This window comes from Copadichromis virginalis, linkage group LG11 (genome assembly GCF_057382275.1).
Source record: "Copadichromis virginalis isolate Kocher_CV1m ecotype Utaka linkage group LG11, C_Virginalis_male_GT1.1, whole genome shotgun sequence".
NCBI classification, from domain to species: Eukaryota; Metazoa; Chordata; class Actinopteri; order Cichliformes; family Cichlidae; genus Copadichromis; species Copadichromis virginalis.
In genome coordinates, this window is record NC_140628.1 from 4,036,598 (window position 1) to 4,049,187 (window position 12,590).

The window sequence follows — 12,590 nt, forward strand, 5'->3', positions numbered from 1 at the left end:
TTGTACCAGCTGTAAAGCAACGCCAGGCGTGTTTACGCGTGGGTCTGTGGGCTCTGATCAGGAACGAGCCTCCCGTGACATTTACAGGAGTTTTTGGATGTGTGCTGATGTAACCAAAGTCCCGTACTGAGCTCAGATATAACGTCATCTCCTGAGGAAGACCGCGCCACGTGGCAGAAAGCTCTGGAAATGTTTTGCTACAGAGTTGCAACTATAATTTAACTGCACTCGTAACATGCTCTCATTTAACGCCAGCCTTTCCCGTAAAAGTTCAAGGATTCAGCGTGGTGTCAGAGCCACTGTGGTATTAGAGGTGTCTGTGTTATTGCAAAATGATGGCAATACAAAAACCCACACGGACAGGAGAGTGAAACGTCAAAGTCATCTTTTAAGGCCAGATTTGTTGCACATTTCCTCATAAATTCACAGACAGAAATGAAAAGACAGGCGGACCTGCTCACAGGAATCAGCTGCATGATCAGTCAGGGGAAAGTGGTTGTAATCTCTTGCAGAATTCAGATCAGAGAGAGAGATGACGGTACAGTCAAAGTCCCGTGAGATGTCCATCAAGCAGCCACGTGGTCGCTCTGTCGCTACAAACGCACCGATCCTGCCTCCACGCACTGTGCGAAGGGAGCGTGTCACCGGGCTCGGTTAATCTCCGTGTGGCCGTCCGATTTCCAGAATACAGTGTGACGATTCAGCAGTCATGAGTGCGCCGGGGTGGATCCCAAAACTCCAAACGCCCACCAGAGAACCACACTAGCTTCAATACATTCAACAACGACTCCCAGCTGACTCACGAGACGTGTGTGTGTTCAGTGAGGGACCGTGTGAAAATGGTCAGTGAGAGGAGGGGCTACAGGGGTCGGCGTGTTCTGCACTTCTGTCATTTGCTCATGAAAACTTTTAATGATGTAAAAAGTTTACATTTCACAGAGTCCAGTGTTTCATCTTAAAAAACGTCATACTTTCACAGAATACACCCCCCAACACACACATTACATGTCATGGAAGACATGGTGAACGCAGCAAGAGTCACAATAAAAAGCAAAGTTAGCATGATCATAAAAAACATCATTATAAAATCTTTTCAGCCATTGAATCATTTTTGGGAGATACAAAAACCAAACAAACTGCTGCCTGTGATTCTTTTTACATATTTATATAAGCACAAAATGAATGTTGACTTCGCACAAATCAGTGAGCGTTTGAGGAATGTGTAGGAAAGCAATAATAAAACGTAAACCATGGTTATTCTATTAAAACCATTTTCCCTCCCTCCGCACCGCCATCATTTTCTCACGGTCTCTAAGATCACAGACGACACAGGAACCTTTCATGTCCTGCTTTCATGATAAAAATCTCAAAAATAACGTCAAGCACATCAAGATCATAAGTGAGAGCGCACTGCCTCCCAGTGGTGGAGAGCAGCAACTACAGAAACTGCAAAACAAAAAGGATCCTGTCTCTACAGACTAGAAGGCACACATCTAAACAGACATGTTTCTGTCTCCCATTATTCTCATATTTAAAACAATATATTAATGTTTGATTTCAAACACTTTACTATGTAAATAAGTTCAATTACCAAAATGACAAATCTTAAAAAAACCTCGGGTTCGTAGCCAGTCTCCACCTCCATAACACGATGCAGCTTCTGCATGATTTCAAGCATAAAAAGAAAATCCCAAATATCACTTATAACTGCATATTGTTCATTTAATGATGATAATTACAAGATGAGAAACTAGTCACAGAAGCCTGGAGGTCACTGAGTGGCTGCCTGGTGTTGCGAGAGAAAAACGTGTGTTCTCTGATTGGTGGGTGAGTGGTAGTGGTAGTCAGTGGTCACAGAGAGGTACAGGCTGCTGCTGTGGTCACTCGCAGTTTGTATGGAGGTCGCTGACTTGTCTTCAGACATTCACTAACGACTTACAGATCATCTAAAGGTGGCCACGGCAATCTGCTCGCAACCAGAGCAACTGGAAGGAGGTTTTTGGTGTAGCATCCTCTTTGCAACCCCCAGCAAACGCTCACAGACTGACTGCGCAATCAGGAAGGGGTGCATTTAGTCTTCACAGGCAAAAGAGACTGAGGGAAAAGGATGACAAGTTTCAGGTGTTTTGGAGCTTTGGGATCCACACAAGCCCTGGATCAGTAGATGGGTTTGAACTTAGCTCGTCCTCCAAGGCTGAGCGTGAGCTTGTTGGTGAAATCAGTATCAGGGACTTGACTGGTTCCTCAGCGAGGTCTTCAGGCACACCTAACCCCAAACAGACAGGTCCAGTTAGTCCCTCCAGTTCTGTTTAGCTTACGTTCCCTCAGCCTCAGCACCTGGACTGCTGCATTTGCCAGGATCGAGATCAAGTTGCTGACTCCCAGTGTGACGGTCAGTGCCTGAAAAAGCTTCACAGAGCTCACTGCTTTCCTGGGACCTTTATAGTCCTGCAGCTCCTCACAAGTAAACTGTCTCAGTCTGGTGCAACACTGTACCGTGAGGGCTCGGTTTACCTGCAGCTGCTACGGTTATGATGCAGAAAGCTGACAGAAGTGATAAAAAAAAACTGAAGCTCATTTTTACAGGAAGGAACACAAAGCTAAAAACTGAAGGTCTTGAAAGGTTTTCCCACATTGTCTCGTTACCAGATCCCGTCCATGATGGAACGAGACATTATTTATGTCCAGACATATTCTGTTCACGTGCTCTTTACCCTGGTGTTGAATAAGCAGGTTCATGCAGGTTCTGCAGCATGCACTGGAGCCGTTTGCAGCCACGTGTACGGCAGCCTGGATGTTATACCTCAAGATCCTGGTGCTTTGTTGGAAAACTACAGACTGACATCTGCTGGTGGGGACAAAGTATTTCAGGTCCTGATGAAGTTGGGTCTGGTCTGTGGAGGTGAACGTGATGTCTGAAAGTGAAGCTCCAGCTTTACTAGCAGAGGGTTAAACTCTCCATCCATCCATTTTCTTAACCACGTATCCAAAAGTCGGGCTGTAGCCTTTTCCAGCCAGGAATGTGGGCTAACTTGAGGGAAAGAAGAGACTCGGACAGGGAAGAACTGCTCCCCGTGTGGACGCGGCTGAAGTCGGATAAGCAGTTAAAAAACAGGATGGGTGGATTTTTAATTGAGTCTCATTTTGCCACATGCTGTCGTGTCCCATTGTTCTGGCATGCACAACACTTATCGTGTCAGAGAAGTAGCAGCAATGTGCTGCAGTGGGTTTAGGCTGGTGAGTGATGGACTGGGCTCCTGTACCTGTGTGGGCGGGGTCTAAAAAGCACTGATGACTGAGTGTTTGACAGTAGTCACAGTTGACTGGCACCGTTTTTGCAGCAGCACTGTCAGCTGCGAGAAGCTGCAGACGCAGACACGCCGTCTCTGGCTTGTTTCTCCTGCTCGGGTAGAATGGCAGTTGTGGTAAGATGGTCCTGGTGGTGGTGGGGGTTGTAGGGCGTTGGGTGGAGGACAGCCGGCTCGGCCGTAGTCTGGACTCCCCTCTGTCCTGGCTGCTGCGTGCCGAGCGTCGCTACAACAAGGCACTGGGAGACACTGATGCTGACGGAGGAGGGGAGGGGGCGAGTCGGAGCGCGTCAGCCAACAGTCTCCCTCCTCCTCCTCCATACTGGTGTACTGGTGTATACTGGTGATGCCCCGAGCGTCAGGGCTGGAGGAGTCTGTCAACTCTGATGCTGAGTGTAGATGTGCAACTTAAACATAAAACACACAAGTTTGTATCCCTGAAGATTGCTTAAATGACATTTGGCACACTGTGGTACTACATTATTGGGTGGGTGGGTTGTGGGAGGAAGGGTGCTAACTGATCACAGTGGTCATAGAGTCCAGCAGAGTCCCTGAATCCAGGGATTTCATTTTTGCAGATCCCTCTGGGGACGTCTCATGTTCCTGAAATCACAGAAAAGAACCAGATGCTGACATTTAAAAAATACCATCTTTACGTCTGTGGATGTGGATTTTACCTGTGCAATGAAAGCTTTAATCCGATGGATGCTCAGGACAGGACCTGTTCACCTCAAACCACTCGTCGATACAGCTGCAGGAGAGAAAACAAGATGGGAGGAGTCAGTGAGACAGCGTGAGAAGAGCGATGCTGCCCGAGTCATTCCGCCACGATGCACCTCATCAGACTTTACACCTACGGCTATTTTCACTTGTTCGTGTGGTACAAAGCATTGTTAACACTGGAACATTTACCCGTGCACCTTCTCCCTGGCATTAATAAAGTAAACCTCGTAGAGCTCATTTTGCTGCGTCTGGCGACACCTGCTGGTGTGCAGTAGTCTCGTCACATGTACATGTAGTGGACCGTGTTGGACTTGACCCACTCAGGCTACAGAAAGCACACGTGTTTCCTCTTTCAGAGCACCACAGTGGGGTCTGATGTAATGTATCGAAAATGAAAGAACAAAGCAGTTAAACACTTTCCTCCTTCAAATGATTGGAATTCAAAACATTATTATTAACTATCAGCAAACATGCTTTACATACTTACAATATCCTCATGTATTTATGTATGTAGAGCCACACTTTAAAAGGAACCAAACAGCTGTGTCCAGTTCATTACAAACACAGATAGCATTCATATGAAAAACAGCTGAAACAAACTTCCTGTTGGATAGTGAAGCCTCAAAACCTCAGGCTGACGGTTTTCACCACTGCTCTTGGTGCCTTGAAGGCTGATGCAACCCTCGCATTTCATTAGCCAATGAGCGCTCCCCGGTTTATCCTGCTTTCTGACTATAACTTACAAAATGAACCTCATGTTTTCTACAATCTGACCTCAAACTACCAGCCGAGACCATAAAGTCACCTGGGCAGTGTTTGCTGAGGTCAAACTCGGAGAAGGAGTCACCCATCGCTGGCCTTTAAAGCATTTTAGCATTCATAGGTCAGACTTGTCCATCTTTTAAATACAGTCTTTGCCTGAAACTACTGAAAGCTCAAAGGTGAAGTAATGTTCAGTGGTGTGGGTGCCGTCATATCAAAGGATGTCTGTGTCTGCTGGTCTACACTTTAAGTTTGTAGCATCTCTGAAAGGGCAGCAGCCAGAAAAGGCCAGATTCATGTTCAGTTATTAAAGAAGGACTAAAATTACCACGTGGCTATAAAACTGCAGCCAAGACATGATAAAGTGTGGGGTTGATTTTAAAACAGTGAGCTGATACCAGCTGACAGGCCAGTTCAGTAAATACTGAAGGTAATATCAATAAATCCACTTTAAGCCCAATCTAGGCCCTCTGTGAAATAACGTGACAGCACCACAGTGTGCATGACTCAAGTGCTCGTCCCTCGCTGTCAGCATGACTGTTCTTTTTAACCCTGAACCTCATTTTTGCATCAGTTTAAACTGACACTGCTGCTTCCTCTTTCTGTTATAGCCGTGTTTGCGTGCTGCTCTCATTTCATGATGAGTGACAAGAGCCACACACCACTATGCAAAACACATCCCTCCTCTGAAGCTCGCTTAGGCTTCAGCAGTCAAATCAAGTGGGTATCTTCCAAAGTTAGGAGTGCTCGCTCTTCTGTTTTACCGCCTCTCTGACTGATCTCAGCGCAGGAACACTTTTAGGGAGGGAACTAAAGAGGGTTTGTTCATTGCAGCCAGATATGAGCGTGAGACTGGAATCGGTAAGATCAATAAGAACATCCCAGCATTTCTTTGCCTAATCTTCACAAGTCGTCACTGTGATGGAAATGCAGACAGTGAAGTGGCTGAAGCAAGCTTGTATTTCCTTAAAAAGACCTCCTGGGACTGAACTGTGTCGCTAAGGCCACACCTCAGCTGGGACCACTATACTGCTACTGTACTATTAGATGAAAAGGAAAACAAACGAGGTTCTAACCCTTTATGGTAGATGCAGAGGCAGGGCAGGCGAGCGATGGTGTCTCCCTGTTGCAGCTCCTCCAGGCAGATGGCACATTCTCCTGCATCCCGAGGCAGGACATCCTCTGGAACACACACACACACACACACACACACACACACACACACACACGATTGGGATTATAGGATGACTCATAACACAACACACAGCCTCTGTTGGCAAAACAGAGCTGCAGTAAAATCTAGTGTGTTTAAACCAAAGTGACCATGTGATCTTTCTTAATTAGTGGTTGCGTGAGTGTAAAAGCAGAGACGGCGTGCAGGTTTCTGTTGTACTGTACGTTAGTATTACAGCGCACCCACACATGTCCATACTGGTTTTGACAGTTCAACAATTATATTTACATAAAAAAAGGTCATCCTGACAAAACTGTTCAGAGATACCGACAGTGGGGACACATTTCAGTGTTTCTGTTTACTAGGTGTGCACGGTGCTACTCTTATATCTCAGTCAGGACCGTTGTGTTTTGGGAAACGCAGCTCTGTCCTGTCCTCCCTGTAAGAAGATCTCAGCACAGAACACAGCAGGCATCAGCGGTAATGATATTATTACTGACAGCATTGAAAGAGGTGGAGCTGGGCTACAAAGTGGCTTGCAGATATGCAACAACTCCTGGTAGGCTAAAACGGCTTAAAAAGCCCAACCTGTGTGAGGTTCACGCAGGAGGGGATCAGCTGATATGGGCAGGCTCTGGGATCAGCTGATCTGCCGGGACTGCGTGGAGCTCGACTTCATGACCTGTTTGAACTGAAGCGTTGCCTGATTTATATAACGTACAAACGCATCGTCCATGAGGTCACTCCATGTATTCCTTTAAAACTTTTAAGATCTTGACACAAGAAATACGGGAACGCAAACACATGAGAAGGGTTTTGGTGGCAATCAGAGGCAACGTGATTAGGATGTGTGTTGCAGGCTGTTCTGGATGATCGTGATGTGTAGAGAGCTAAAGTCATACTGTTCAAGCAGCTGAAATTTCTAGATTTCCCTGAATGCAGCACGACTTTGTCAGAAGCATTTAAATCTTTATCTATCAGTGTTTCCACACTCAGTTTTGTACTGTGGGTAGGAGGCTGCCGGATAGCCTCCACCTCTGCTCAGCGCTCCTTACAGTGTGCGAGGTTACTGTGTGTGTGTTCATGCTATGAATAGCATGGGTCCGGCTCTAGAGTGGAACTCAGCATGTGCACCATTAAACCCATCACCTGCAGCAAAACACGCAGTCATTAGGATTGGCCTTATGTAACAGTGGATTAACCCACATAGGCCTGCAAAAGCCTGTTATTATGGGCAGCAGCACATGGCATCCAGCTCAGCTGAGGGCAAAAGCATCTTTAACACACTGACAGTCTGGGCCGGGCAGCCAGTCAGTGAGAGGTTTGTAATACTCATGCAGATGATGTTTACTTCAGCTGCAGAGGGCCTCTGTCCTGCCCCATCCGTGAGGCCGCTGTCTGTCTGTGCATCCACATGTACGTTTGTCAATTCTGCATACGCACGCAAAAGAGTGTGGGCGAGCATGAGAAACTAAAATCAAAATGCTGGTAGCTGTCAGTTCTCCCTCTCAGACTCCTGGCAGATGACCTTATTGAATCAATGTGAAAATCCTACAGGATGAGATGATGTCTTTTTGAGTTGTCGGACATCCTGCATTTTCAGACAACTGATATTTGAACTCGTTTAGTAGATGCAACTATGGTTTCAATGTGAAAATCCCACGTCACCTTGTTCCTAAGTTATGATGTTCACAAAGATGGTTTCCACCCAATGAGCTCACATTAATACCCCACCAGGCCTTTACAGGTGAGGGGCAAAATCTGCACACCGTGTCGAATCAAAACCAGTAATCTGTTGTTACCATGCCCCTGGGACTGTGATGCACACGACCCCAAAACAGCTGCCCTTCATGTCATATTCCATTTACTGCTGATAGAGCAGGGCGATGTGACCAAAAATATTTATCACGATATACATTTGAAAATTTGTGATGATGATATAAGTGACGATATAATTGACACAAAATACTTTACAACTCCACAACTTTATTAGTGCAAAATCCATCACTGTATTTTCACTGAAACAAGCAGCTGTTATTTATGTGCATTAAAGTTATATAAAAATGTAACAGTGCAAATTCAAATTCCTCACTGACAGTTTAACCAAAAGGCATTTCCAGTGGAAACTGGCCGACACATCCTCAGCACAACCATGTATAATATCCACAAAACTTAAAGAGGTTAAACACACACAATACAGTAATATTATGTTGAAGCACAGTACGTATCACTCCGCGAGGCTCCGCCTACGATAGCCGTAATGCTCCGACAATCCATCAAGCAGTGCGGCTTCGTAGCTTAGCAAAGTTGTACTAAAACATCTGACAGATTTTCGAGCGCCGTGCACATAAAATGGTTTCGAGGTCAGTAAACACAACCAGAGTTCATACATAAGGCACACGGGGTTAAGGATTGATTTTAAGTGCGCCGTATTTTCCAAACAACGCGGTAATAACGACGGCCCGCTAGCATGCGCTACCAAAAATAGTGCTTTGTTGTGTGTCTGACGGACGAAAGCTAAACCAGTTCCACACCAGTGAAGCTGCAGCATTTTTACAAACCAGTTCTGGTTCATGGATTCATTCAACGATCCGCTTTCTCCCTTCTCATTCGCCGCCATGCTTTTTCCGCCATGTGCGTATGAAAACAAAGGCACTGCGCATGCGCGTTTTACCCATATTCTATCGCCATATTTCATTTTCTTATCGTTGCCCAACATTATACCGGTGTTACCGTGAACGGTATGATATGGCCCAGCCCTAACTGCAGACATACCCTTTGCAAAGAAGTCAAAACGTTCCTTCCGGCTCTTCCTCCTCCAGCATTAACGTCTTTAACTGCAGAACTGTCTATTGTCTTAATATTGGTTTGCACACTAGGATGAACCACAGACTGTATCTAAAGGTTGGAGGCAGCCACCGTGCTATTACCAAGGGGAAATCTCTAGAGCTAAAACATGAGCCGTCGCAGACACAGAACACAGCGCAGTTCCTTTAGTGCCACTCAAGAGTGGCTCCTACAGAGAGTGGGTCTCCACAGGGTTAAAATGCATTAAAAAGCATTAGGGCAAAACAGCTAAAACAAGACACGAAAAACACTTTAGCCTCTGAGGATAGTTTCCCCCTCTAACATGCACAAGATCCCCAGTTTGAGACTGTGAGGAAACACAAACCCAGATAAACAAGAGAGCTGTGTGAGGAAGGGCACGCAGAGTAAAATCTGTGCCAAATCAAATACGCAGATCCATCCGCCGTGGCAAGGCCTTGGACAAGAGGAGGTGATCAACAGAGCAGCTTTCACTGCACCTCTGAGCTGCAGCTTCTGTCTGTCGGGAGTTTAGAACGAGCAGCTAGCGACAGGGATATGTGCCAAACATAACATCACGATATTTCAGAGGATTCTCACAATAAATTTGGGTGTTATTAATTCGACAGCATAAACACAACAGGCTGCCTTGAAATATTTGATAAAAACTTAAAAAATATATATGACACATGTAACTTTTAGTGGAATAGTTTATTCAGCAGTGTATTCAAGTATGAAAATAAAAATTCTCCCTCTGTTCTTTGAATTGAAAAAGTCAGCATAAAACATAAATAGTATTACAAAATAAAATCCATCCATCTTCTGCTTATCCGCACCGGGTCACGGGGGCAGCAGCCTAAGCAGAGAAGCTCAGACCTCCCTCTCTCCAGCCAACTCCTCCAGCTTGTCCGGGGGAACACCACGGTGTTCCCAGGCCATCTCTGCAGCGTGCCCTGGGTCTGCCCCGGGGCATCCTCCCTGTGGGACCTGGAGGCATCCTAGTCAGAGGCCCGAACCACCGGTTCCTACAAAATAAAATCCACTACCGAATCTAAAATGTGTGATCCTCGGGAAAGTAGCTGGTCTCACGGTTTGAGGCGCACAGCTCCCACCTGCTGTTAATATAGTGCACAGTCAGACTGAGGTATAGTGTTCTGTTCTGTACCTGCTTTGATATCCAAAATCATTTCCCAAACAGGGAAGTAGCTGCTCTTTTGGGGTTTAAATCTTCGTCTGTAACGCTTCCAGACAGATTTGCCTTCACCTTCACAACTTAAATAACTTTGTGCTGCATGACCCACGTGAGCGCAATCCACTGCTTAATGGGGTGACGTGTTTGTGCCATGAAACAGCACATGATGATAGAAGTATATGATGTGAATAATATCATATGGCCCATGCCTACGAGCACTTTCTCTGACAGCATCATCAGTCTGTCTCACAGCAGGTTAGAAACCAGGACCGAGGTCAACGGAGCATCGCCGGCTTCAGCCAAGCCGCACCTGTCATCTTATAAACATGCAACAGCTGCTGTGCTTGTGCGTCCATGTCTCGAAGCAGCGCCACATACATTTAGGGAGCACAGGTCTGTGTGCATGTGTGTGAAAATAAATAGCAGTTCAAGGCCAAACCCCAGCGTGCAGTGACACGAGGCCTTCACCTTTACTCTGTCTCTGCTGTGCTGCTGCTTTCACAAAGACACACTCACAGCATCAGAGAACAGACTGGTTACACTATCGTTACCTGCACCTGCTCGTGTGTGTTTGTGAGTGTGTGTGACATAATGAAGGGTTGTCCTTGAGCGACCAAAAGCAAACAACTGAAAGGAATATAAACATGCTGATTACAGATCTTCACAGTCATGTGACTGTGTGTGAGTGTGTGGTAAGAGTGGAAAGACCTGAACGGCTTATTATTTTCCTAGAAAGGCCACAAACAGCAGGGAGCGGCTGTGATCACTGAGACAAAACCACACAGGGTAATAAGAAACATGGCAAGCTTAGCAGAGCTGCTTTGCTTTTCTTTACTTTTTGATACACGTGTAATGTCACAACATTAAAATATTCCCTGCTCAGGCTTTAGACCGTGCCTATCACACTGTGATCATTTTAACATCGTATAAAAATGTCATAATAGAATATCACTGCTATAGCAACACCATGCATTTACTTTCCCCTGTCGGTGCAACGAGACAAGCTTGGGCATGTCTGAAAGCAAGAGCCATGTTAGTGCCTAAAAAGGCAGCTTGTTGTGACTCTATGCAGCGATCTCCTAAACGCACCAGGCGATGCCACCAGCTAACAGAAAACAGCAGTGAGCAACAACCAGGCCCCGTCTCACAGTATCCCAGTAGATCACCTCGCAGCTTCATCACCATTTTTCTGGCACCTTCCACTGGAAAAAGATCCCAGTGGAGAGATTATATATCTTATCTGGCCTGGGAATGCTTCGAGATCTCCACTTCCTGAGAGCGAGTGATCGTCTGGAATACCCTGCTGCATTTTGAACCCAACTTTGGATCAATGGAAGAAGACGGGTGCATGGACGCATGGCTGTAGGAACAAAGACAGATCGTGTTCATTGTTTGCATTCCTGCGTTAGCTGACAGTGTTCTCCATATTGCAGCAGTCTGCTCAGACAGGGACCATCACATGACTGAGAGACAGGAAGACAGAGAGGAATCAGTCCCAGCAGAACAGGAAGTGGGCTTACTCAAAGAGGAACTCAACTTGGCCTGAAAGCACTCAGCTGAAAGGGAAACACCGAGCAGTGTTGGTATGAGCTGAAATGTGTTCAGACTTAGAGAGAGAAGAAGTGAGAAACAGGCCTTTGTCAAACAAAGACATGGCATGAACACACCAGAGATGCTGCTGCACTACGCTCACTGCGCTTGATGCATGTTAAACGTCACTACTGTCAGGATCCTGAATCAGGAAATGAAAGTGGGTCATCCATGCTGTGAAACGAGTACGAGATGAGGTTTTGTTGTGTGTAAGAAGAATGCTCTTATAAAACAGACACGATCCCTGCTGCTCTCACTACACTTAGGCGTTAGGGCTGGGACAGACTTGCTCACGACCACGATGCACATGCATACAGCCAGGGCGGCAGATCACAGAACAGTCTGCGTGATTAACTTCTGATTTTGCATGAAACAAAAATAACTCAGAAGTCTCAATCAAGTCAAATCTCAGCCAAACCGATTTACTCAGGAACAAATAAAAGACTGAAAAAAGCCAAACAATAACATTTTTAAGTTATCTAAGTGACTCATATATCGTGTTTAACCTGAGTAGCAAAAGACGGCGGTGGGTTGTGTTCACAAAAATTATTTAATATGAAGGCAATAGCAGAGTGTTACAGGCATCGCCCTAAAGCATGTAGCCTGATGGGCGGTGTAGTCGGTGCTGCAGGGAGGATGGACTGCCATACCCGTGATATGTCTGTGAGCGAGGAGGGAGAGAAAGGAAAAGTACGAGCTGTCACGGAGCAGAAACGGGAGCTGGAAGCATGTAAATATAATAATAACCACTGCAGCCAAACAGAGAGCCTGACGAGCCCAGCTGTAAGTAAGCTGTTAAGACTCGGCTGTACGCTGTGTTCATCTTTTCCTCTGAAACAATAAGTTTGGTTGCAGCAGCCTTTCAACGCCTCTCTCTGTCTCTCGCTAGCAAAGTTGAGCCAGAGAACAAAGTAAAGCTAGTTTTCAGCTGCGAGCCCGACATGAACCCGACGTATCAGCCAGAGGTCCCCATACTACGGTTCGGAGCCGCGGACCTGTTTTATATACGCGCTGAATAGTTTCTATACGAGATCGC

At 46.0% G+C, this 12,590-nt stretch overlaps 1 protein-coding gene across 2 annotated transcripts in view; it reads right to left on the minus strand.

Moving 5' to 3' along the window:
* Window positions 1-368: 368 nt before the first annotated feature.
* znrf2b (zinc and ring finger 2b) overlaps window positions 369-12,590 on the minus strand; it is a 50,861-nt gene continuing 38,639 nt past the window's right edge. Inside the window, exons 3-5 of one of the 2 annotated variants that reach the window (XM_085472874.1) lie at window positions 5,870-5,975; window positions 3,986-4,059; window positions 369-3,911 (exon numbers count right to left, since the gene is read on the minus strand). In XM_085472874.1, coding sequence (XP_085329000.1) covers window positions 4,002-4,059; window positions 5,870-5,975 — 164 coding nt within the window. In that variant the 3' untranslated portion in view covers window positions 369-3,911; window positions 3,986-4,001. Of the gene's footprint in view, window positions 3,912-3,985; window positions 4,060-4,220; window positions 4,404-5,869; window positions 5,976-12,590 lie in introns of those variants that run through there. The other variant, XR_014922943.1, reaches the window with a different exon arrangement.